Source organism: Gracilinanus agilis, chromosome 2 (genome assembly GCF_016433145.1).
Source record: "Gracilinanus agilis isolate LMUSP501 chromosome 2, AgileGrace, whole genome shotgun sequence".
In the NCBI taxonomy this organism is placed as follows: Eukaryota; Metazoa; Chordata; class Mammalia; order Didelphimorphia; family Didelphidae; genus Gracilinanus; species Gracilinanus agilis.
Window position 1 is genome coordinate 552,780,928 of NC_058131.1, and position 23,993 is coordinate 552,804,920.

Here is a 23,993-nt window from a genome sequence, read left to right on the forward strand (position 1 = left end):
ATATACACAAAACCCCAAAATAAGAACAAATATAAACTAAAGTGAAAAATGGTATGCTTTGATTTGCTTTTTGACTCCAATAGTTCTTTCTCTGGAAATGGACAGCAATCTTTGACATCAGTCCTTCAGAATTGTCTTGGATCATTGTATTGCTGAGAGTGGCTGTTTTTCATAGTTAATCATCCCACAATATTGCTGTTACTGTATACAATGTTCTCCTGGTTCTGCTTATTTTGCTCTGTATCAGTTTACATAGGTCTTTCTAGGTCTTTCTGAAATTATCCTGTTCATCATTTCTTACAACATAATAGTATGCCATCACAATCATATACAACAACTTATTTAGCCATTCCCCAAGTGATGGACAGCCCCTCAGTTTCCAAATCTTTGCCACTTCAAAAAGAGCTGCTATGAATATTTTTGTACAAGTAGGTCCTTTCCCCTTTTTGGGATACAGACCTATTATTGAGTAGTATTGCTGGCTCAAAGGGTATGCACAGTTTTAAAGCCCTTTGGGCATAGTTCCAAATTGCCCTCCACAATGGTTGGATCAGTTCACAACTTTACCAACAAAGCATTAATGTGCCAATTTTGCTATATCCCCTCCAGCATTTATCAGAAAGCAAGGGGTTTTTAGAAAGAAAAGGAAGGGGGAAAAAAAGAAATATCATTGAGAAATGTCCCTAATGCATTTTAATAGTTCCAAGTTTTTAAAGCTTAAAACTGGACTAAGACTTTTAAGAATACAATATTTATTGTGGTACTTTTCCACATCAAAATTATTTAGTTCTGAGTAAATGTATAAACACTTCACATCTAAATGAAGTAAATATAACTCTCGTCATGAGCTTACTTCAACTGACTGATGACTAACAATGATGGAAGCTGACTCAGATTTGACCTAGTTTGCCCATACTATATTAATAACTATTATATTCACTGTCACTTGGAGAGAATCCACAGTATACTTCTATTACTGAAGTCTAATATTACATTCACTTTTCTGGTTTCAATGTCACATTGTTTATCATATTGAGTTTGAGATCCTTTCTTTTCTTTTTTAAATAAGTTTTTGATGCCTTCTTTTAAAAAAACATCACCATAAATTCCTCCAATATTTCTCTTCCTTCCCTCTCAGACAGTCATTCCCTCAGATCTTTCTCATATAAATTGTTGTCTAGCTACATCTCCCCAAATCTGTCTCAGAAGTTTTTTGTTTTTGTTTTTGTTTTTTTAAACCCTTACCTTCCATCTTGGAGTTAATACTATGTATTGGCTCCAAGGTAGAAGAGTGGTAAAGGTAGACAATGGGGGTCAAGTGACTTGCCCAGGGTCACACAGCTGGGAAGTGTCTGAGGTCAGAAGTTGATTGTTTTAAAATGTTAAATGTAGGTTTGTGGTAGCAAAGAAGGAGAGGAGGGGGAGAGGAGGGGGAAGATGCCCATCAACAGAGGCATAACTAAACAAATTGTGGCACATGGATATTACTGCGCTATAGTAAATGACAAATATTATGAATCCAGAGGATCATGGAAAGACATATGTGAATTGATACAGGGTGAAATAAATAGAGCCAGGAAAACAACATATACAATGATTGCAACAATGAAAATGAAAAGAACAGCCATAAAACAATCAAAAATTTATATTGCAAAATTATAAAGAACAAGCAAGACCCCATAGAATAGATATGTAAAGACATTTGTCCTTTTCCTTGGGGGACATATATCACATCAAATTTTTTTTTCATTTTGCTCAATTTTTTCTCTTCTTTTTATTTTAAATTTAAAAAAATTTTAAATGAGGGATGACTCTCCAGGAGGTAGGAGGAGAAGCATACAGAAGGAAATCTAGCAAATGTAAAAATAAAAATATATAAACTAAAATCTACCTTACAAAAGAAAAAAAAACCACTAAGTGTGGGGCTTATATTTGTCCCTATTAAATTTGATTTCTAGAGGCAAGATGATGTAATAGAGGGCTAGCCTTAGAATCATAAAGATCAGAATTCAAGTACTAACTCTAAAATGCAGTAGTTTTGTGATCTTGTACAAGTCTTTCAAACTCTTATTGCCTTCAGGCAACTAGCTCTAAGACTATTTTATAGACAAATTGTCAATCTTCTACAGAGGAGTTTCCAGACAGATAATGCCCTCTCTCAATGGAATCACAGTCATCAATGCCCAAACAAATTTCATATTAGTTATTTTTCTTTTATTTCCAATCTTTTAAGATCTTTTGGGGTTAAAATTCCATCATCCATTATACTATTTCATAATGTTTTGGCATGTGAACTATCTGGTATTTTTTCATTTATGCCCTCATCCAAGTCACCATCAATAAAAATATGAAACAGAACAGGGATAAGGAAAGAGTCCTGAAGTCTACTGGAGGCCTCCTTCTAAGTTGATATCAATCCATTGTTCACCACTGTGGCTCAGATCACTTAACCAACCCCAAGTCCATATCAATGAAAGATCATTGGCCCACATAACTCCCTCTTATCTGTAAGTATATCAGTGAGAAACTTTTCTGAGGCATCGAGGTGGCATAGCATGCCAGGCCTGGAGTTCGGGAGATCTGGGTTCAAGTATCGCCTCAGATGCTTCTTAGCTGTGTGACCCTGGGCAAGTCACTTAACCCTGTTTGCTTAGCCCTTGCTTGCCCTTCTTCGGTCTTAGAGTTGTTACTAAGACAGAAAAATAAAAATTAGGGGAAAAAAAGGAAGAAACTTTTCAAATGGCCTGGCTGAAACCCATTGTATAATATAACAGTAGTTTTTCTCTGATTTACTACACTAATACTGTTTCAGTCTTCCAGTGGATCCATAATCTCATTGATGTGTCACATGATACAGATTACATGCCACCTATATCCCATTCTGTATAATTTTTTTCCATGTTTTTCTATAAGTTCCCCACAAGAGATTTACTCAAAGCTCTGGAGACCTTCCTCCAGGTCTTTTAACATTTTGTGTGTACAATATTCTGTCTTTCCATCCGTACTTCTAGTGATATGACCAGCCTATCTCCATTTCCAGGCATTCTTTTCCAATATACTTCCTAGAAAAAAAATCTTTCAGGCCTCTTTTTTCCTTTTTGAGTGAACTAGAGTGAGTTACATAGGTTAGGCAAGTGTGGATGAATTGCAATCTGTACAATAGACTTCTTTTCATTATCTTTGCCCCCAACCTCACCCCTCTTCCAAATTTTCCCGTTACTGTCAAGAACACCACCATACTTCCAGTCACTCAGTTTCGCAACTTCATTGTCTTCAACTCACTGTCCCTCACCCCACACAACCAATCAGTTGCCAAATCCTGTCATTTCTCCCCCAACAAATATCTCTTGCATCTGTCCCTTCCCTCTGCTCTCACGGCCACCACCCTACTTCAGAAACTCATAACCCATGTCTGGGTCCATTGCAATGGCTTCTAATTGGTCTAATTGGTCCCTCTGCCTCAAGTCTCCCCTTTTCCAATCTATCCTTCTCACTGCTGCCAGAGTCATGTTCCTGAAGCACACATCTGGCCATATTACTCCCCTCCTCAGGAAATATAATGGCTCCCTACTGATTCTAAGACAAAATAATAGTATAACTTTATCTCCTCTTTTTTAATTTCTTTTTTGGGTAAGTTTTATAATACTCATACCTCTTAGTCGTATGTGCATATAATTTATAAATAAGAAAACATACACACATGAGTATGGGTAGGTGATTAAAGTTTGACAACCATTGATCTTTAAGGTAAAACATAAACTCCTTAACCTAACTTTTTTACCTTCTCTTTCAGAAATGATACTAAGCATTAACAGGTCTAAGGTAGAAGAACAGTAAGGGCTAGGCAATTGGAGTTAAGTGACTTGCACAGGGTCACATAGCTAGGATGTGTCTGAGGCTACATTTGCTTAGCCTGACATTTAAGGCCCAATCACAATGTTTCCCCAGCCTACTTTTCAGACTTGATTTTTCACTATTTCCTTCATGCACTTTCATATTCTAGTCAAACTTAATGTCTAGGTTTTCCTTAATCTCCTCCTACACTCTCCTGTTTTTATGCATTTTGCACAGGTTGTCCTTTATGTGGTTCAGATGTTTTCAGTCGTGTCTGACTCTTTGTGACCCCATTTGGGTTTTTTTTGTCAAGGATACTGGAGTAGTTTGCCATTTCCTTTTCCAGCTCATTTGAAAGATGAGGAATCTGAAGCAAACAGAGTGAAGTGACTTGCCCAGAATCACACAGCTATTAAGTGTCTGTGACCAAATTTGAACTCAAGAAGATGAATCTCCCTGACTCTAGGTCCTGCGCTCTATCCACCTAGTTGTCCCTGTCCTCCATACCTGGAATGTCCTCCTTTTATCCTCTTCACATATTAAAACTCTTTCTTCCTTCAAAGTTCCCAGTTTAGGTGACATCCCCACTAAGAATTCCTCTTTGAGGGGGCAGCTGGGTAGCTGAATGGATTGAAGCCAGACCTAGAGATGGGAGGTCCTAGGTTCAAATCCGGCCTCAGACACTTCCCAGCTGTGTGACCCTGGGCAAGTCACTTGACCCCCATTGCCTAGCCCTTATTACTCTTTTGCCTTGGAGCCAATACACAGTATTGAATCCAAGATGGAAGGTAAGGGTTAAAAAAAAAAATTGGGGCAGCTGGGTAGCTCAGTGGATTGAGAGCCAGGCCTAGAGACGGGAGGTCCTAGGTTCAAATCTGGCCTCAGACACTTTCCAGCTGTGTGACCCTGGGCAAGTCACTTGACCCCCATTGCCTACCCTTACCACTCTTCCACCTATAAGTCAATACACAGAAGTTAAGGGTTTAAAAAAAAATTCCTCTTTGGTTCCCCAGATGAAACTAATCTTTCCCTTCTCAAATTTTCCCACTTTATTTTAATCTCTCTTTTGCCTCTCATAGCCTTCATGCTTATTTATATTACCTCTGTTCTCTGTACCTATAAATTCCTTGAGGACAAGGACTATAGCATTTTAAAAAAATTGAATCCTAATAGCCTCACTGGCTCTTAATAAATGTTGACTTACATTAGAATATCAACTGTGGTTAAGCAATCACACCTGCAAGTTCTCTCAACATCCTTCAATATAGTTTATCTGAATCTGGTGACAAAAACTCATTCATACCAGCAAAGTGCTCTTTCTTTAAAAACAAAACAAAACCAACCCGACCTTTTATCTTGGATTTTGATTCCAAGGCTAAAGAGAGGTAAGAGGTAGGCAATTGGAGTTAAGCATCTTGCCCAGGGTCACATAGCTAGGATGTGTCTGAAACCACATTTAAACCCAGGACCTCTTGTCTTGAGGCCTGGTTCTCTATCTACTGAGCCACCTAGCTATCCCTGCTAAGTGTTCTCTTATCTCCTCAATAATTTATATGGGGCTTCAATTCCTTCTTTATCATTTTGATTTTCTTTGCAGTCTGAAAAATCTGAGTAGAGAAAACCCAAGGAAGTAGAAGAATTGTAGTTGTTGGTAGGAAATAAGGCAAAGGTCTCTAACATCTGTTGATCTTTAATGAATTGACTAGTGGGGTGATTAGGAAGCCTTATAGGGCAGTGATGATGAACCTTTTAGAGGCCAAGTGCCCTCACGCTGCATGTAAGCCCCATCCCACCGTGCCTTACCCTAGACAGGGGAGGGAGAAAATGCTCCCATTGCCCATTGGGCTACTGGGCAGAGGGGCAGGTGATAAGAGCAATCTCCTCAGGCACACATGGAGAGGGGAAGGGAGTAGTACACATGTCATAGGTTTGCCAACACAGTTATAGGGGTTGAAAAGATTCTCCCAAACCCAATTTCATCCAGTTCCTTTGCAGTTTTTCTCATTTTTTTGCTGAGATGCTGATGGCACAGCAGATAATTAATTGACTTTTAAGTGCCTACTATGTGCCAAGCACTGTGCTAAGTGAGCATGGGGAATGCAAAAAGAGGCAAAAGTTAGTCCCTTGCCCTTAAGAAGCTTATAATCTAATGGAGGAGATGCAAATAAATATATATAAAGCAAGCTATATGGAAGAAAATTAGGAAATAATTTTTAAAAGGAAAGGCACTGTAAGAAGGATTGGGGAGGAAAAAAGAGGGGCTGGAAAAGGCTTCCGGAGAAAGGTGGGATTTTACCTGGAAAGGAAGCCAAGGAGATCAATAGTCAGAATGCATGAGGGAGAATATGGAATGGAAGATAGTCAGAGAGAAACTTCCAGAGTGGAGAGATGGGATGTCTTGTTTGAGAAACAACCAAAAGATGTCAATGGATGGGAGAGTACCTGTAGGAGAGTAAGATATAACAAGACTGGAAAAGTAGAAAGTGTCTAGGTTATAAAAGCCTTTGAAAGTCAAACAGCATTTTGCATTTGACCCTGGAGGCAATAGGAAGCCAACAGAGTTCATTGAATTGGTGGGGGGGAGGAATGGGAAGGGATTGATATGACCTGACTTGCCTTTTAGGAAAATCTCTTTAATGGCTCTGGTCAAGTCACTTAACCTCTGTCTGCCTCAGTTTCATCAACTGTAAAATGGGAATAATAGTACCTATCTTACAGGATTGTCGTGAGATTCAAATGAGATATTATTTGTAAAAAAGCTCTAGTGCAATGCCTTGCCCATAGTAGGTCCTCAATAAATACTTATTCCCTTCTTCCCTCTAAGCAGAGAATCTAGAATGTTTTGAAGTGTACTCAGGCTAGCAACTTGAAAGTGTTATAGTAATTTAAAGAATCATTGGATCTAAATTGGGAAAAGAACTCAGAGTCTAGCTAACCCAGCTCCTTTATTTTATAAATCAGGAAACTGTAACCCAGTGAGGTTAAGTGACTTGCAAAAGGTAACACAGGTAATGGGCATCAGAGACAGGATTTCAATTCAAGTTCTTTCACTGCAGAGCCAACAGTCTTTTCACTACCACACTGCAATTTCAGAATATCATTTAGGTAGCCAAAGAACTAGTCTGATAGTCAGGAAGGCTTGGGTATAAGGCTCTCATCTCACACATAGTGGGTCAGTGTTCCAGATAACTCTCTAAGCCCATATGTACATTGTAGAATAGGACTATATCTCATATGGTATTGAGATGTTTTTTGTCACAATTTATTATGATGTTTAATTAAATACATTCTTCTTTGAACTGATGTGCCTTTGTTTTCCTGGTAAAAGAAATTCATTGGTGAGTCATGATTTTTAGGGAATTCTGATCTAAAGAGTACCTTTAACCTGGTTAAATTGGATTGGATTGAAATTCTCCATCATTAGTTTATCCTGCCTCTATGATGGTTTTTCAATGAGCCTTCAGAACTTATTATCCATTTCCTTCTTTTGGAGAAGCATTCTCTTTGTATTCATAGCAAATTACAACTACTGTTTTATCCTTTGATCTTCTCCTAAGTTTTGTTTTGTTTTGGGTGGGGAGGTGGTATAGAACAGCACATATGAAGGCCAAATGCTACAAAAGGAAACCAAGAGAATAGTTCTATATTATGTTGACTGGAGTATCATTCTTCTCTTTATTATCCATGAAGTCATAGTCTGATCCTTTCTGTGATCTTCCTCTTGCCTCCAACATAATTTTCTCTTAAAGCCTATTTTAGGCTTTATTCTTGGTATTATTCTAAAAGAATCAGGCTGCATTAAAAAATTGTTTTTTTCAGTTACATGTAGAAACAATTTTTGACAACTGTCTTCTGACATTTTAGGATTTAGATTTTCTCCCTCCCTTCCTTCCCTCCCTCCCTGAGGTGCTAAGTAGTCTGATATAGGTTACACCAGTGTTTTCATGCAATAAATATTTCCATACTGATCATGTTATGATATCACACATACAATAAAAAAACTCATTAAAGAAATAAAGTGTAATATGGCATGTTTTGATCTGCAATCAAGACTCTGACAGTTCCTTTTTTGGCTATGGATAGCATTTTTCATGATGAGTCCCTTGTGGTTATCTTGGAGACTTGTTTTGCTGATAATAGTTTAGTTCTTCCCAGTTGATCATTGTATAATATTTCAGTTACTGTATACATTGTTCTCTTGGTTCTACTAATTTCACTTTGCATCAGTTCATATAAGTCTTTTCCAGGTTTTTCTGAACTCATCCTGTTCATCCTTTCTTATGGTGTGTTAATATTCCATTACAACAATATATCACAAATCGTTCATCCATTCCATAGTGATAGACAACCAGTTAGTTTTCAATTCTTTGTCAGGCCACATTTTTTATTTTTTTATCAGTTACCTACTCTTATTTCCATTTCCTATCTATGTCCTTTGAACCTCTTAGTTGGTCGTTTAGTTCCCTGTGTAGCCACACCAGTCTTTTTAGACTGCTTCCCCTTTTTTTCTTCCTCAGAATTATTTCTGTTTCTGTTATCAGAATTTTGTTCCTGGGAGCTTCCATTTCCTTCCTGAGTCAATTTCCCTTGTAGATTCTTAGATTATATAATTATATTTCTGAATCCTTTGAAACCCAGTCTTCTAGAATCTAGCAAACACATCAGATCTCCCCAGATCCCCTGCTTTATCTATAGTCTATTTCTGAGGGGGTGTGGTTACTTCCTCCCCAGGTTCCCGACAATTCTACTTCATCAACTAGGTCTTCCTTTTTAGTCAGAATCAAGGTCAGAATAGTCCCTTCCCTTTGTTGCTTTTCCCTTCTAAAGGATTCATTCAATATTCATTAAAAATTTATTAAATTTCTATTGTTTGTAGGCATTATGTTGGGTGCTAAAAATTATTTGTTAGTCAAGTCAGGAATTTCATAACTGTTCTGCTTTTAGATAAAAGAAAACCTAAAGTAGATCAAAGTCCTCTATCAATAGTTTGTCTTGCCTCTATGACAGTTTTGTGATGAGCTTTCAGAACTCACCCATTTCCTTCTTCTGGAGACATATTCTGTACATATTTGTACTAAACTATGGCTTCTGTCTGTCCATCCTTTGATCCACTCCCAAATACTTTCCACTATATTTCCTCCTTCTTGTTTATGGATTTCATCAGAGGAATATATCTTCTTGATATAAAACACTCTTCCAAAGATAAAGTCAAAGTCAAAAGGCATTGATTAAAAGACACTATGGACTAGGCCAGTGATGGCGAACCTATGGCATAGGTGCCAAAAATGGCACACAGAGCTCTCTCTGTGGGCACGTCTGTAGTCGCCTGCTGGAATTCATTACTAGAAAGCCAGAAGGATTCAGGACAGAGCTGTTCCCCCCGACACCCATGTGTCTGAGGACATTCCTCACTTCTCCCACCTCTCTGCCCAGATGGGAGCACTTCCTCCCTCCCCTATTTTCTGAGGTAAGGGGGAATGGGGGGGGGAGTAAGGGTTGTGGTCTGGCACTCTGTCTCTGGGGGTGGGGTGAGCAGGGCACTCAGTCTGGGAGGTGGGATAGTGGTGGGGCCTGGCACTCAATCTCTAAAAGGTTCATCATCACTGGATTAAGCATTGTGCTAAGTGATCAAATATAAAAAAGTTTTAAAATAGTTACTTCTCTCAAGAGACTCATGGTCTAAACAGAAAGACATAATGTAAAGGGTATATACAAACAAGATACAGAGGATACATGGGAGATAATCAACAGAGGGAACACTCTAGCATTAAGGGGGATCACCTTGTAGAAGGTGACACTTTATCTGAAACCCAAAAGAAGCTACAGAAGCTAGAAGGTAAAGTTGAGGAGGGAGAACACCCCAGACTTGAAGGCAGCAAGAGAAAACACACAGAGCTAGGAAAAGGAATATCTTGTTCAAGAAACAGCAAGGAGGTCAGTGTTGCTGGATCCCAGAGAATGTTGAAAGGAGTAAGGTATAAGAAGACAGGAAAGTTAGAAAAAGGCCAACTTATGAAGAGTTTTGAATACCAATCTGAGTATTTTATATTTGTCCTGGAAGTAATGGGCAGCCAATGGAATTTACTGAAGGGGAGTAACATTCACTTTAGGAAGATTAAGAGCTGACTTGAAGGATGAATTAGAGTAGGGAAAGGCTTGAGGCAGAACCAGAAGGTAATTCAGTGGTCTAGGTATGTGCTGAAAGCCCAAACCAGAGTGGTAAAAACATCATTGGCATAAGTGAGATATTATGAAAGTAGAATCCACAGGACTTAGAAATGGATTGGATATGGGAGGTGGAGATCATTTGAGAAGCTGAGAATGGCATTTAAGTAAAGATCTAAAGACTAAGTCACTGGAAAAATGGTGGTGCCATCAACAGTAGCAGGAAAATTGGGAAGAAGGGATGGCTTGTGGGGGGAAAATGATGAATTCTGTTGGTTGCATTGAGCTTAATGTATTGGGACATCCAGTTTGAGATTTCTAATAGAATGTATATAGAAGCCTGGAGGTCGGGGCAGAGAAGTAAGGAATGGATAAGGAGATTTGAGAATCATCAGCATAGTGATAACTGAATCCATGGGAACTGATGAGATCACCAAGTGAAAGATTAGAGAGAGAAAAGAAAAGAAGGACCTGGATAGTCATAGGGAATATACACAGTTAAAGAGAATGACCTGGACAAAGATTCAGCAAAGGAAATGGAAAATGAGTCGTCAGACACATATGTGAGAACGAGGAGGAAGTAGTGCCATAAAAATCTAGAGAGAAGAGAATATCAAAAAGAAGGTGATCAACAGTAATAAAGGCTTCAGAGAAGTAAAAAAAAATTAGGTTTGGGAAAATTTGGTAATTAAGAGATCATTAATAATTTTGGCAAGAGTTCGTTCGTTTCAGTTGAAAACAAGGTTAGAAACCAGACTGAAGAGAATTAAAAACAAAATGAGAGGAAAGGAGATGGAGGCGCTAATTGTAGATAGCCTTCTCAAGTAGTAACAAAAGAGATAAGAAAAATAAGACAACAGTTAGCAGGACTGAGCAGATCATCTAATAGACTTCTGAGGACGGGAAAAAATGCGCTAGACAGGGAGAAATTAATGATCATTGAGAGAAAGGGCAGCTAAATGGCACAATGGATAGAGTGCCAGGCCTGGAGTTGGGAGGACCTAGGTTCAAATTTGACCTCAGACACTTCCTAACTTAATCTCAATTGTCTAGTCCTTACTCTTCCTTCTTAGAAGAGTTGTTACTAGGACAGAAAGTAAGGTTAAAAAAAAAAAAAGATTAAGGAGAGATTAAGGATGATATAGGGGGAAATCTGCTGGAGAAGACAGTATGGAATTGAATCACTTGTGTATGTAAAGGAATTTTCTTTGGCAAGGAGAAGGACCACTTCTTGTGAATAGGGGTGAAGGAGGAAATAATGGCAGAAAGCATCTGAGTGATGTGAAATGAAGAGGAGATAAGAGGCAGCTCTTGGCAAATGACCTCAACTTTTTTCAGTGAAATATGAAGCAAGTTCTTCTTCAAGTTGAGAAACTGAGAGGAGAAGGGGAGAGGGAGCCATTAGAAGTTTGAAGAGGGATAAAAAACAATTTGGGAAAACCACTGTATTGAATGAGATGTTAAATCAATTGGGGAGGTACAAAAGAATTGTCTTCTAGCAGTGGGAGCCCAGTTGAGGCTACTTAACAAGAATTGATAGAGTACCCAGTCAAAAGTTTCACAATTTTCTCCAGCTTTGTTCAGCAGCAGGGGAATAAAACAAAGGCTAACATTCAGAGGAAGAACTACAGGAGTGGAAACAGAAGAAAAACAACTGCTTGAACACATGGGTTGATGTGGACATGATTTGGGATGTAGACCCCAAAAGACCACAGCAATGTAACTATCAATTATATGGAAATAGGTCTTGACTGATGACACATGTTAAAACCAGTGGAAATAAGCATCGGCTATGGGTGTGTGTGTGTGTGTGTGTGTGAAGGGGAAAGTAAGAACATGAATCATGTAACCATGGAAAATTTTTCTAAAAAATAAAATTTGAAATTGAAGAAAATAAAAAATAAATAAGACAAAGGTTAGTGGTGGGATCTAAGACTGACACTTGGCAAAGCAAGATCAAAAATAAGAGAAGGGGCCAAGGGAGTCAAGAAGACATACAGAGTTGAAATGGTTCACCAAAGGGTCAAGATGGAGAGTGGAAAAGAGCAATGCTAGTGCAGGAGTGATGGTCTGGAAGACAACTGAGGTTTGAAAGGACTGGAGGTCACCATGTAGACAAAGAACAGGGCAGTTGGAGAGGTGAAATGACAACAGATTGTTATCAGATAAGAACATTTCTGAGCTCATAAACATAGAATGGTGCATGTTGGGGGGATAAGATAAAATGTATGAGCAACTCTGTAAAGCTGAAGTGGGTTCATAGAAAATGAGCAAGATTAATAACTAAAAGAGAGGAGAGATTAAAGGATAATCAAAATATATGTTAAAATTCTCTAGTATGAGGGCAGGAATTAGGGAGGAGAATAAGACTGTGCACCAAGAACTGAACTAATTGAAGAAAGAATTAGAGTGCCTGGAGGTCAGTAGATCCCAGAATTATTACTGGGTAGTAAATATAGATTGAGTGAACCTCAAAAGAGGAGAGATTACTGAATAATTGTTTTGGAAGGCCCTTGGAAGTGGCAATGGGAAGCAAGAAATATTGCAACTCCTTCACCTCAGGATGGAGAGTATGGAGAGTATGAGAAGAGTATGAATGAAAACTCAATAAGTACTAGAATATTGTTGAGTACTAGAAAGGGTGACCTGGTAAGCTGTGACATCAGGAGGCATCGAGGTCAGGAAGACAGAAGGAAAGAGAAAAGAGAAAGTTAAAAATGAAAGCAAGTTTGTTCTGATGAAGCAGGCATTCTGAAGAGCATGGCAAAAGGGGTGAATATTTTTAGAATGGGATTTTAGAGTTGTTGGGTTAAGAGCAATGATAACTTTGGAAGCTCCTGTTCTTTTTTAACAAAATACAATGTTCCCGAAGACAAACAATATAAGTCAGTATAACACTGACTAGTCTGGCCCCTACTTTTTAAAGGCCAGGTGTGTTACATTTCTTCCCTCCCCCAGGGTTCTCAAGTACCTTTTAGAAGGTTTTAGGTATCTAGGCTCTGCAAAAGATTCTAGTCCCTATTGAGAGTGTTCCTTTAATTGTTGGGAGTGATGGGGGCTGGGACCTCAAATCAGGCACCAAATGACATCAGGCTGGGTTGTGGTCCAGAGGCCTGCACATGTCGAAGACCAGGGGTGTTTATCAAGACATCTGGCTCCTTCCAATGAACAGCTATCAGGGAAAGTTCCATTAGTTCCTGCTTGTGAAGAGCTACCCAAAAGTGCCTATCCATCTCCTCAAGCCTAGCCTAGAGAAGGGGACAGTGGAACTTGATTTTTTCTCTCTAAAAATTCTATTCCCACTGCTCATAGCTCCTTTCCCAGGAACACAGAGACTATGAACTTAGCAGCATACCTAGAGGACATGAATTGCCCCTTTATAAGTTATAGCCTCTGTTAACTTCAGTATGATCTGGAGTTTCTCTATAGGAAAAAAGAAAACATTCCTAGACTACCATGAAGCTTTTATAAAACTTCTAAAAAGATGGTGTTTTGAATATTTTTAAAGCAGCTACACATTTCACTTTTCATATTGTTATTCATAAAATGACTTTTGTATTTTTTCATAACTATTTTGAAAAAATATTCAGAATGTATGGAGATTGTGTTCACTATCACATCTTTCAGAATATTAGGGTTTCAATATTCCATTTGAATGTTGTTTTGCCCATAACAGCTTAGACACCTTAAATTCTTTTAAAAGGCAAATTAAATTTTATTTTGAATGCTTCAAAAATAAACAAATAAATAAATGAAAATCCTATTCCCTATTACTCTCAAGGAAGGCAGCAGCATGGATTCCACTTCCATCAGACCAATCCACATCTCCCTGCTAATCCCAATAAAAGCTTTGCCTAAGTTAAACAAAGCTTGAGTGACAAATTCTTTTGAAGTGAGATGGAACCCCAAACACAATAATAGGATCCTTGTAACCAAATTCCATTTAATCACTAACAGTAAAGACATCTTAGTGGAACAGTGAATAGAGCACTGGGCCTGGAGTCAGGAAAATGAGTTCAAATCCAGCCTCAGTCACTCACTACCTGTGTGACCCTGGGCAAGCTTTTATTTGATTCAGTTTTCTCATCCTTAAATTGGGGATAATAATAGCATCTGTCTCTCAAGATTGTTGTAAGCTTCACATAGATAATAATTATAAAGCACATAGCACAGTGCTTGGCATATAGAAAGTGCTATATCAAAACAGTATTAGCGGGGGCAGCTGGGTAGCTCAGTGGATTGAGAGCCGGGCCTAGAGACGGGAGGTCCTAGGTTCAGATCCGGCCTCAGACACTTCCCGGCTGTGTGACCCTGGGCAAGTCACTTGACCCCCATTGCCTACCCTTACCACTCTTCCACCTATAAGTCAATACACAAAAGTTAAGGGTTTAAAAAATTAAAAAAAAAAAAAATTAAAAAAAAAACAGTATTAGCTATTATTATTACTACTAAAAGTCACATTAGCTTTTACAAAAAAATATTTACTTTAAAAGGTTTAATAACAAGTATAAAAAGTTTAGCTCAAAAAAAAAAAGTTTAGCTCAGTTCCTATAGGACCAATTCCCATTTCCAGGTCCAAAGGAGCACCCTGTCTTCTCTAGTCCTCCCTAGCAGCCTAGCTAGTAACAACATCGCACCTGAAATCTTGACTACAAGGTCACCATGGCTCAAAATCCAGTAGGGACCACCAGCAGCTAAAACTGAAGACAAGGAAACAGAACTGAAACCAGTATCACCAAGCCCAATTCTCAGAGCTAGGAGAAGAGGGTGAAGAATGGAGAAGGTATTCCTGGGGACTCCTGATTCAGTCCATGACACTCATGCTATGGGCGAGCTGTGAACTTTATCCTCAAGACTTGTTGGAAACAGACTGTCTCAGTCTGGTCAGTTTTAAAAAAGTAGTCTGTTCTGACTACACAGCCGGTCAAAGGCATAAACTCCCACCCAAGTGGTAGGAAAAGGCAGGGTGTCTCCATGTTAGAAGATCTGGACACTTGAAGGTCAAGCTACTTACACCTTTCCCTGTTTACCATCTCCAGCAAATAGACAAGGGTATGTTTTTTTATGTTTGTTTTTTTTTTGTTTGTTTTGTTTTGTTTTTGGGTTTTTTTTTTTTAAGCTCTTACCTTCCATCTTGGAGTCAATACTGTGTATTGGTTCCAAGACAGAGGAGTGGTAAGGGTAGGCAATGGAGGTCAAGTGACTTGCCCAGGGTCTGAGACCAGATTTGAACCTAGGACCTCCCGTCTCTAGGCCTGGCTCTCAATCCACTGACCTACCCAGCTGCCCCCAAAACTCTCTTTTCTGAAAGCAGAATTGAACACAGAGTTAGGTGAAGAAATGTGTCAAACTCAACAGAGAAACAGGTAGGAATGGGGAAGGAGAATTAAGAGGGAGGATAATACTAAGTAGGAAATAGCCATAAGCAAAACAAACTTTCTGATCCTAAAGAAAGGATTAAAAAGAGGGAAAAAATAAAAGAACATAAAAAGAGGAAAAAGAAAAGCAAAAATGAATGGTTGAATAAATTTAGGCATGTGAGTATAATGGTTAATTATTGAGCTGTAAGAAATGGCAAAAAAAAAGAAAGTTTCAAAGAATCATGGCACTTAGAAATTGCTACAAAGTGAAATGAGCTTAACTAGGAGAACAATTTTTAATTTGCACACCCAATTCATTGACCTCTTCCCTCTCTGATTTGTTGATATATGCTGGTGATGGCAAACCTATGACACTCTTGTTAGCACTGACACAGGTAGCCATTTTCAATGACACACGACCGCATACAGAGAAGTATAGGGCCTCAGGCAAAGGATGAAACATTTGCTGTAGTATAGTGTAGACACTCTGTGCACTATAGATGACAATTCTACCTATATTAATTTACCTATTTTGGTTTATTAAATATAATTATACATTTTTGTTATTTAAACTATAAATATTGTGAAATTATGGTGTTTTTTTTCTTGAAGTGACACCACTCAAGTTATGCTCGGTTTTTTGGCGAATTTTGACACACCAAGCTCAAAAGGTTGACCATCACTGATATATGCACTCAGGGATATAATTTTTCCCCTGAGTATTGTTTGGCTGCATCCCATAGATTTTGATATGATGTCTAGGAGAACAATTTTTAGAAAGACAATAACACTATTTTTTTTAAATAGTATCAAAAGACTTAAGAACTCTGAATAATACAAAGACCAGCAGCATCTCCAGAAGACCTATAATGAAGCATATTACCCTCCTATAGATAAAGGTAATGAAATCAAGTTGAAGAAAGAGGCACCCATTTTTGAACCTGGCCACCATGGGTTTTTGGTTTGCTTTATTATACTTATTTTTCTCAAAAGTTTCCTTTTTCTGTGTCTATCTGGGGAGAAGTGATGCAGGGGCAAAAAAGGAGCACTACGAAAACATCAATAAAGTATATACAGAGTACTATAGAAGGAAACACACATTAAGTAGTAGCGTTTTAGAAGTAACAGATTGAATTTCATAATAATAAAAATAGCTAACATTCATTCCACTTACTGGATTTTAAGCACTTTACAAATACTATCTCACTTGATCCGAATAACAACCCTGGAAGGTTGGTGCTATTGTTAACCTCATTTTACAGATGAAGAAACTGAGCCCCCCCAAAAAAAGGTTAAGTCACTTGTCCAGAGTTACATAACAATTTTCACGTACAATTCTTTTTTGTGTTCTACTTTGTATATATAGAAATCCTCAAGGTTGAGTTGAGGGGGGATAGTTATGTGTTAAGTTCAGAATTTTTAGAAAAAAAAATATTTTTAAACCTGTACCCCCATCTTAGAATCAATACTGTTCATTATTTCCAAGGCAGAAGAGTGGTAAGGCCTAGGCAGTTGGAGTTAAATGATTTGCCCAGGATCACACAGTTAGGAAGTGTCTGAGGCCATATTTGAACCCAGGACCTCCTGTCTCAAAGACCTGGCTCTCTATCCACTAAACCACCTAGCTGCCCCAGCCCCCCCACTTTTTCCCCCTTTTTTAATTTTTCTATTTTTTATTCGAAGATGAAAATTATTTAAAAAAAACATAGAATAATTAGCACTATCTAAAAGCAGAACCAACTGACTTCAGGAGAGAGTAGGTTCCCTCTCCTTAATGATCTTTTAAAAGCTGAGGCTGAATGAGCAATTGTTGGTGATAGAGGGGATTCTAGGTCAGAACGGGGTTAGACCATGTGACGTCTGAGGTCTCTCCCAACCCTAAGATTGTGTGATTCTTCATGGATGTGGTTTCCTATGAACTACTAGGCAGTTTCATGCCATTGTTTTTACTTTCTATATCTGCTTCTCTCTCTAGTATCTGTCCTAACATATCTGTGTAAATAATTTTTTCTCTCTTGACCAGACCTAAATCTCTAGACAAAATCGATTCTCCCTGGTCCTTGTTAATCCCAGCCCACCCTCTTTACCATTCCCCACCTCCCCCACCCAAACACATACTCATTTCTCTTCATCAGTGAACAGGATGGAATTGGTAGGAATCTCAGGTCCAGCGTTCCACCTTGAAGTTTCCATTGCTGTCAAGTCTTACTCAGTATTGTGTAGATAACTATTATGAGTTGCCAAATAGCACATTCTAGAGTCACAGAATTATAGGACTCAATTTTGCTTTCAAATTGAAAGAAACTTTATAGGCCAATCTAGTCCGGATTCTCTCATTTTACAGATAAAGAAACTAAGATTCACAGAAATTAAATGGTGTGTCAATGATGATACAGATACTGTTATAAGTGGGGGGTGGGGGGTGGGAGGAAGGATACGAACCCAGGTCTCCCTGAATCCAAGTCAAGCTCTAGGTCCACTAGGCTCTTTGCTTAATACAACAAGTTATTTCAAAACAGCTTAATTGTTTAATTTTTTTTTAAATGTTTAACAGTTTAATTTTTTAAAATTAACATCAGCAAACATTGTTTTTGGGTGCAAGCAATATTGATTTGATGATTGTAAGTCCCTGTAAACAGAGAGATTCTGACAGTCATGGTGGAAGGGGGGGGAACATGGAGTTGAGCGCACTGCTGCACAAAACCAGGAAGTACAAAGTGAGGGGCCTGTGGGGTTCTCTTAGAGTCCCCTGAGAAAGAAAGCCTCATAGAGAGATGATTGCAGAGAGGAAGGCTTTTGAGCCCCATAAGAGGAAGTGGGCCTAGAAGACAGACAGTAAAGGTAATGGAACTGCTAAGCAAGGGGGAAGCCAAACCAGGGCTAGAGGGAAGATGTTAGGGTCCTAGTGAAGGGTCCTAGGACCCTACTGGAAGGGAGGTAGGAGAGTGAAAGATGCCTTTGAGACAGGTCATTGTTATCCTCTGGAGGCTGTCTCCAAGTTATAACAAAGAAATAAGAAATAGAAAGATTGAAGTAAAAAGAAGGACTAAAGCACTAATGATAGGGCAGGGGCAGGGGCTTCCCTGGGGTATTTAGTCTGTGGTATACTAACTATAATAATAACCATATTTAATCTGTAGTATAGATATATACATATATAAACTACCTAACTATATATATGTGTGGACATATATATAGTTAGGTAGGTAGTATTTATATAATTATATAATTAATGTTTTAATATTTATATATAGTTAATAATTTATATTATATACTTATATATTGTATATTATTATGCTTCAGGCATCTGCTAAGCACTTTATAAATATGTCACTTGATCTTCATAACAACCCTGGGAGGCAGATGCTATTGTTACCCCCATTTTACAGATGAGGAAACTGAAGCAAACAAAGGTTAAATGACTTGTTCAGGGTTAGGTAGTAGAATTCAATTCAATTCAACAAGTATTTTTTAAGAGGGGCAGCTAGTTGGCTCTGTGGATAGAGACCTAGGCTTAGAGACAGGAGGTCCTGGGTTCAATTCTGGCCTCAATCATGTCCTACTTGTGTGACCCTAGGCAAGTCACTTAACCCCAGTTGCCTAGTTCTTTCCACTCTTCTGCCTGGGATGTCAGAAGGTAAATGTTTTTTTAAGCATTTATTAAATATCTGTGCTTTAAATGAAAATGATAATGAAACCCACCCTGACTTCAAGAAGCTTGCTTTCTCCAAAGGGGATGAAACATATACACAAGGAAAAGTAGAAAACATTAACAACTCCAGGGAGTGGGGCAGGTGACAAAGAAAAGTTCATTGGAGAAGGTGGTAACCAAGTTTGGCCCTGAAGAAAGATGAAGATTCTGAGAGTCAGCAATGAAGAAAGAGCCAATTCCATGAATGAAGATCAGCCTTCTGCAAAGGAAATACCTATGAGAGTGATATGAAGTCTGGAAAGGTGGCTTGGATCCATGTCTAAATGGCAGGCTGTTTAAATTTTATTTATTTATTTAAACCCTTACCTTCTGTCTTTGAGTCGATACTGTGTATTGGCTCCAAGGCAGAAGAGTGGTAAGGGCTGGGTGATAGTGGTTAAGTGACTTGCCCAGGGTCACACAGCTGGGAAGTATCTGAGGCCAGATTTGAACCCAGGACCTCCCATCTCTAGGTCTGGCTCTCAATCCACTGATCCACTCAGCTGCCCCCCTTTAAATTTTATATTAGAGGCAAAGGGGCTTCTCTTAAGATATTTGAGCAAGAGAGTAAGATGGTCAGTCCTGGCTATATCTTACAAAGTTGATTCTAACATCTGCTCAGAGGATGGATTAGAGAGGGAAGAGAGTGGAAACTGAGAGACTAATTGCTAAATCCAGGCAGGATTATAGGATTAGATCTGGAATTTAGAGTGACAGTATGACAGATCTAAAGGACTCATGATGAAAAATGCTCCATTTTTCACCTTCAGAGAAAGAATGAGCTCCAAGTGCAGATTGCAGTGTGTGTGTGTGTGTGTGTGTGTACAAAGGTAAGGGTTTGTTTATTTTTTTTAACTGATACTAAATATCAGTTCCAAGGAAGAAGAGTGGTAAGGACTAAACCATTGGGATTAAGTGACTTGTCTAGGGTCACATAGCTAGGAAGTGTCTGAAGTCAAATTTGAACCCAGGACTTCTCATCTTCAAGCCTGTCACTCTATCCACTGAGCCACTTAACTGTCCCTGAGGCATAAATTTTTTTCTTTTTTTTTTTTTTTTTTGCAATATGGCTAATGTGAAAATGTTTTGCATTATTTCATTTTAAAAACAGTTATCATGTTTCTTGTCTTTTCAATAATGGAGGGAGAGAATTTGGAACTAAAATTTAAAATTAAAAAAAGCTATCAATAAGTCCAACTCCCTCATTTTTTAAAAAAACCCTTACCTTCTATCTTAGAATTAATACTGTGTATTGTTTCCAAGGGAGATGAGCAGTAAGGGCTAGATAATAGGGGTTAAGTGACTTGCCCAGGGCCACACAGCTGGAAAGTATCTGAGGCTAGATTTGAACCTAGGACCTCCCATCTCTAGGCCTGACTCTGAGTCAATCCTCTGAGCTACCCAGCTGCCCCCAACTCCCTCGTTTTATAAATGAAGAAATGGGTGAAGTGATTTGCCCACTACCAGGTAACTAAGTGGCAGAGACAGTATTTATACCCTGGTCCTCTGTCCCCAAATCCAGTGCTATTTTTACTGTATGAGCTGTCCCACTCCAGCATGCAGTGACTGTGAAAACATTAGGCCATTTTATTAGCTTTCATGCAAAAGGGTGTTCAGCAACCCCAGACACTCAGTAGAATGGGTAGTGCCACCTCTTCCCTAGTCCATCCAGTCCCTGACCATGCACTGCCCAGCCATATCCTATCCTATCTTGCCCTGTCTCCAGGAGGTTGTGTGTGTGTGGGGAATTTCTGAGGGAGGGGCAAGAGCTATCCCGGAGGTAGGTGGAGCCCAGGCTGGAGGGGGCTGAGCTAGGTTAAGGGTGGAGCTCCTTAGGCTTGGGGTCTGCCAAGGAAGAGTTTTCAGTGCTCTCCTGGGAGCTGAAACCTCCTTCTACTCAAAGCAATTTGGGAAGAGACAGGGTAACTTGCAAGTGGGGCTCAGGATCTCATGGAGTATGGGTAAGGGGGCCACTTGGAGAACCACCGGCAGCCATCAATGGCAGGACCCTGATGTCCTCCTTTTTCTCCAGGTGGAGTAGAAGAGAGAGCTCCAGCAAAGAGCAAAAACTTTAACTGCTGAACAGGCCAAGGACCTCATTTGGCAGAGAAAAGCTACCTGCCTCCCCAAATCCTCCTCTGGGGACCCCCTCTGCTAACCTTCCCTTCTCCCCCCCCCCCACATTGCACCAGGGAGAGAAAGGGGGGGGGAAGGGAAGAGGAGAGCCACTGACCGCAGCAGAAAGGAAAAGGAAACAGCACAAAGGAGGGAGGAGAGAGGCCACAAAGGAGTAGGGTTGAGAAGTGAGAAGCAGGAGCCAGGAGAAGGAAAGATCCTGAGGGACAGGAGGTGATAGAGTGAAGGAGCAAGAGGGGAGAGGGAAGCCAGGCACCCAGAGGGGGATTCCCCGGACAGGGTGTGTGGCCAGAGGGCGGGGAGTAGAGGAGGCGGTCTAGGTCATGTCCCACGGGATCTACTACGAGTGTGAGCACCGAGGAGGCCAACCACTTGAGTTCCCGGGCAGCCGAACTGGGCCAGGGGAGCTGGGAGACATGTGTGACCACGAGGCCTCCATTGACTTGTCCGCCTACATTGAATCGGGTGAAGAACAGCTCCTCTCTGATCTCTTTGCTGTCAAACCTGAGCCTCGGGGCATCAAAGGTCCTGGAACTCCTGCCTTCCCCCATTACCTCCCGCCAGACCCCAGGGCCTTCGTCTATCCGACCCATGCCTTTGGCCCTGACAGGAAGGGTCTCGGGCCCAATTCCTACAGCCCCCCAGAGGGCTATGATCCCCGAGCGGTGTCTGTGAAAGAGGAGCCTCGGGGGCCAGAGGGTGGGAGAAGCTCTAGCCGAGGTGGCTACAACCCACTGCAGTACCAGGTGGCACACTGTGGGCAGACTGCCATGCACTTGCCTCCAGCTCTGGGAGCACCCAACCAGCCCCTTCGAGTCCTCAAGGTAAGAGGTTGCACTTACTCTTGGCTCCTTGAGAGGTATATATTCAAGGGATCAAAGGTTGAGAGGGGACCAGCAATGGGTGTCTCTAAGGTCATACTATGCTCTTCTGTTTCAGATAACATCCCTCTTCAAAGTGCTATGGCCCCTGCCCCACCTTCACCCCATTTCTCTAAATATGTATCTCTGGGGGTTCTGACGTACAACAAACCCCTCTCTAGAGCTCTTCGGGATCTGACCCACTCACCTGATCCTCCTACAGTTCTGCAGATTCTAAATTCCCCCTAGACCTAGGGGATTCTGGACCTTTCCAAATCCCTAGATACAGCGCTAGGATTCCAATGCTCCCAAAATTCTTTCGGATAGGGCCCCTGCGTTTTCCGAGGCACCTCAAAACCATTTATGGAGTCTGAATTCTTGCCCTTGCCCGAACTCACCCCCCCAAACTCTCTGGATTCCAGGCTGTCCTGCAAGCCCCCTTCAACCTTGCCAGCCTGCTTTTGCCTCCTGTCCCGCTGGCTGGAGAAGAGGAAATGCTCATAAATTTCAAAGCGGGAGATTCGGGATAGCTCTGAGGGAAACGTCCTGAGCCGTGAGAGAAATTGAAACAAGTGGCTGAGAAAAGCTGCTGAGGGCTCCTTCCTCTGAAACTTTTAGAACCAGGCCCCCTCGGTTTGGGCTGCAGTCTTGTCTGGAGACCGGAGCATGGATGATTTGATATGAAGGGAATCTCCTAGTCCAAGATGTATATTAAAAGTGGAAGGGGGAGGAATACACTGGATCTTTTCTTCCCCTTTGATCCATTATTTGTCTTGCCCCCTCTCCATTACCCAGTCTGTCAGTCCGTCTCCTCTTCCCCCCTCCTCCCGCTCCCTCCAGCCCCTCAGTTCTGTAGCTGAACCTTTGCGTCCTGTGTTGATCTCTGGTTACCTCTCACCCTTCCCATCCCAGGGTCCCCTGGCTGCCGCCGCTGCCCCTCCCTGCAGTCCTCTCCTCAAAGCTCCCTCTCCGGCTGGGCCCCCCCATAAGGGCAAGAAGGCGGTGAACAAGGACAGCCTGGAGTATCGGCTACGGCGGGAGCGCAACAACATTGCGGTGCGCAAAAGCCGGGACAAAGCCAAGCGGCGCATCCAGGAGACGCAGCAAAAGGTGCTGGAGTACATGGCCGAGAACGAGCGGCTCCGCAGCCGCGTGGACCAGCTCACCCAGGAGCTCGACACCCTGAGAAACCTCTTCCGCCAGATCCCCGAAGCTGCCAGCCTCATTAAGGGAGTAGGCTGTGGCTGAGCCCCAGGGTTGAAGGGAGGAGGGGCGATCCTCTCCCCCTCTGGCCTGAAGGGACTTCTCGACCTCCTGTATCCCTATGGGAAGGCCTTCCGCTTGCCCTGGGCTCTCTTCCCATATATAGGGTACAGTTGATGCCCTCAGACAGACAGACAAGGCAGACAGGCTGCCGAGGCAGCCCAAGGCATTCGGGCAGCACCCTGGGCAAGGTTTTGGGATTGCACTTCACCCTCTACACTGAAATGACACCCCTTGTCCTCGGAGGCTGGAAGCCTTCCTTGTAATACAAATGACAATTTACCAAAAAATAAATACTTACGTGCTGTGGATCTAAGTATTCCCTGTCATTAAACGAGGGCATTTATTAAAAGTGCTAAAGGTGTCTTTCCCTGAATCTTCTTCCCCCTGTGTTGCACCCTAGGAGGCTGCCTCTCTTGCAGGAACATTGGTATGGGATGATAAGCTAACTGATATTTCCACATCAAGGTGCAACACCCCTGTGACTTAGTGCAGGTATTACCCCCACTTTACAGATGAGGAAACAGACTCAGGGGGTTTCAGTGGCTTGCTCCCAATCACAGGACTAATCTGTTGGGAGAGCTGTAGGGGAGCAGGTTGTGTGCCTCTGAAAGCTGCACCTCTGTCTAAAAATTCATTCTGATTCAGGGGCTTGGTATCACATACCAGGATACAATGTCTACC

At 40.9% G+C, this 23,993-nt stretch overlaps 1 protein-coding gene across 1 annotated transcript; it reads left to right on the top strand.

Annotated features, from left to right (window-relative positions):
- Nucleotides 1-21,436: 21,436 nt before the first annotated feature.
- CEBPE (CCAAT enhancer binding protein epsilon) lies at nucleotides 21,437-23,608 on the top strand. Its single transcript, XM_044662273.1, has 2 exons — nucleotides 21,437-22,010; nucleotides 22,959-23,608. The coding sequence occupies exons 1-2, from the start codon at nucleotides 21,510-21,512 to the stop codon at nucleotides 23,292-23,294; spliced, it is 837 nt and encodes a 278-aa protein (XP_044518208.1). The 5' UTR covers nucleotides 21,437-21,509; the 3' UTR covers nucleotides 23,295-23,608.
- Nucleotides 23,609-23,993: the final 385 nt, after the last annotated feature.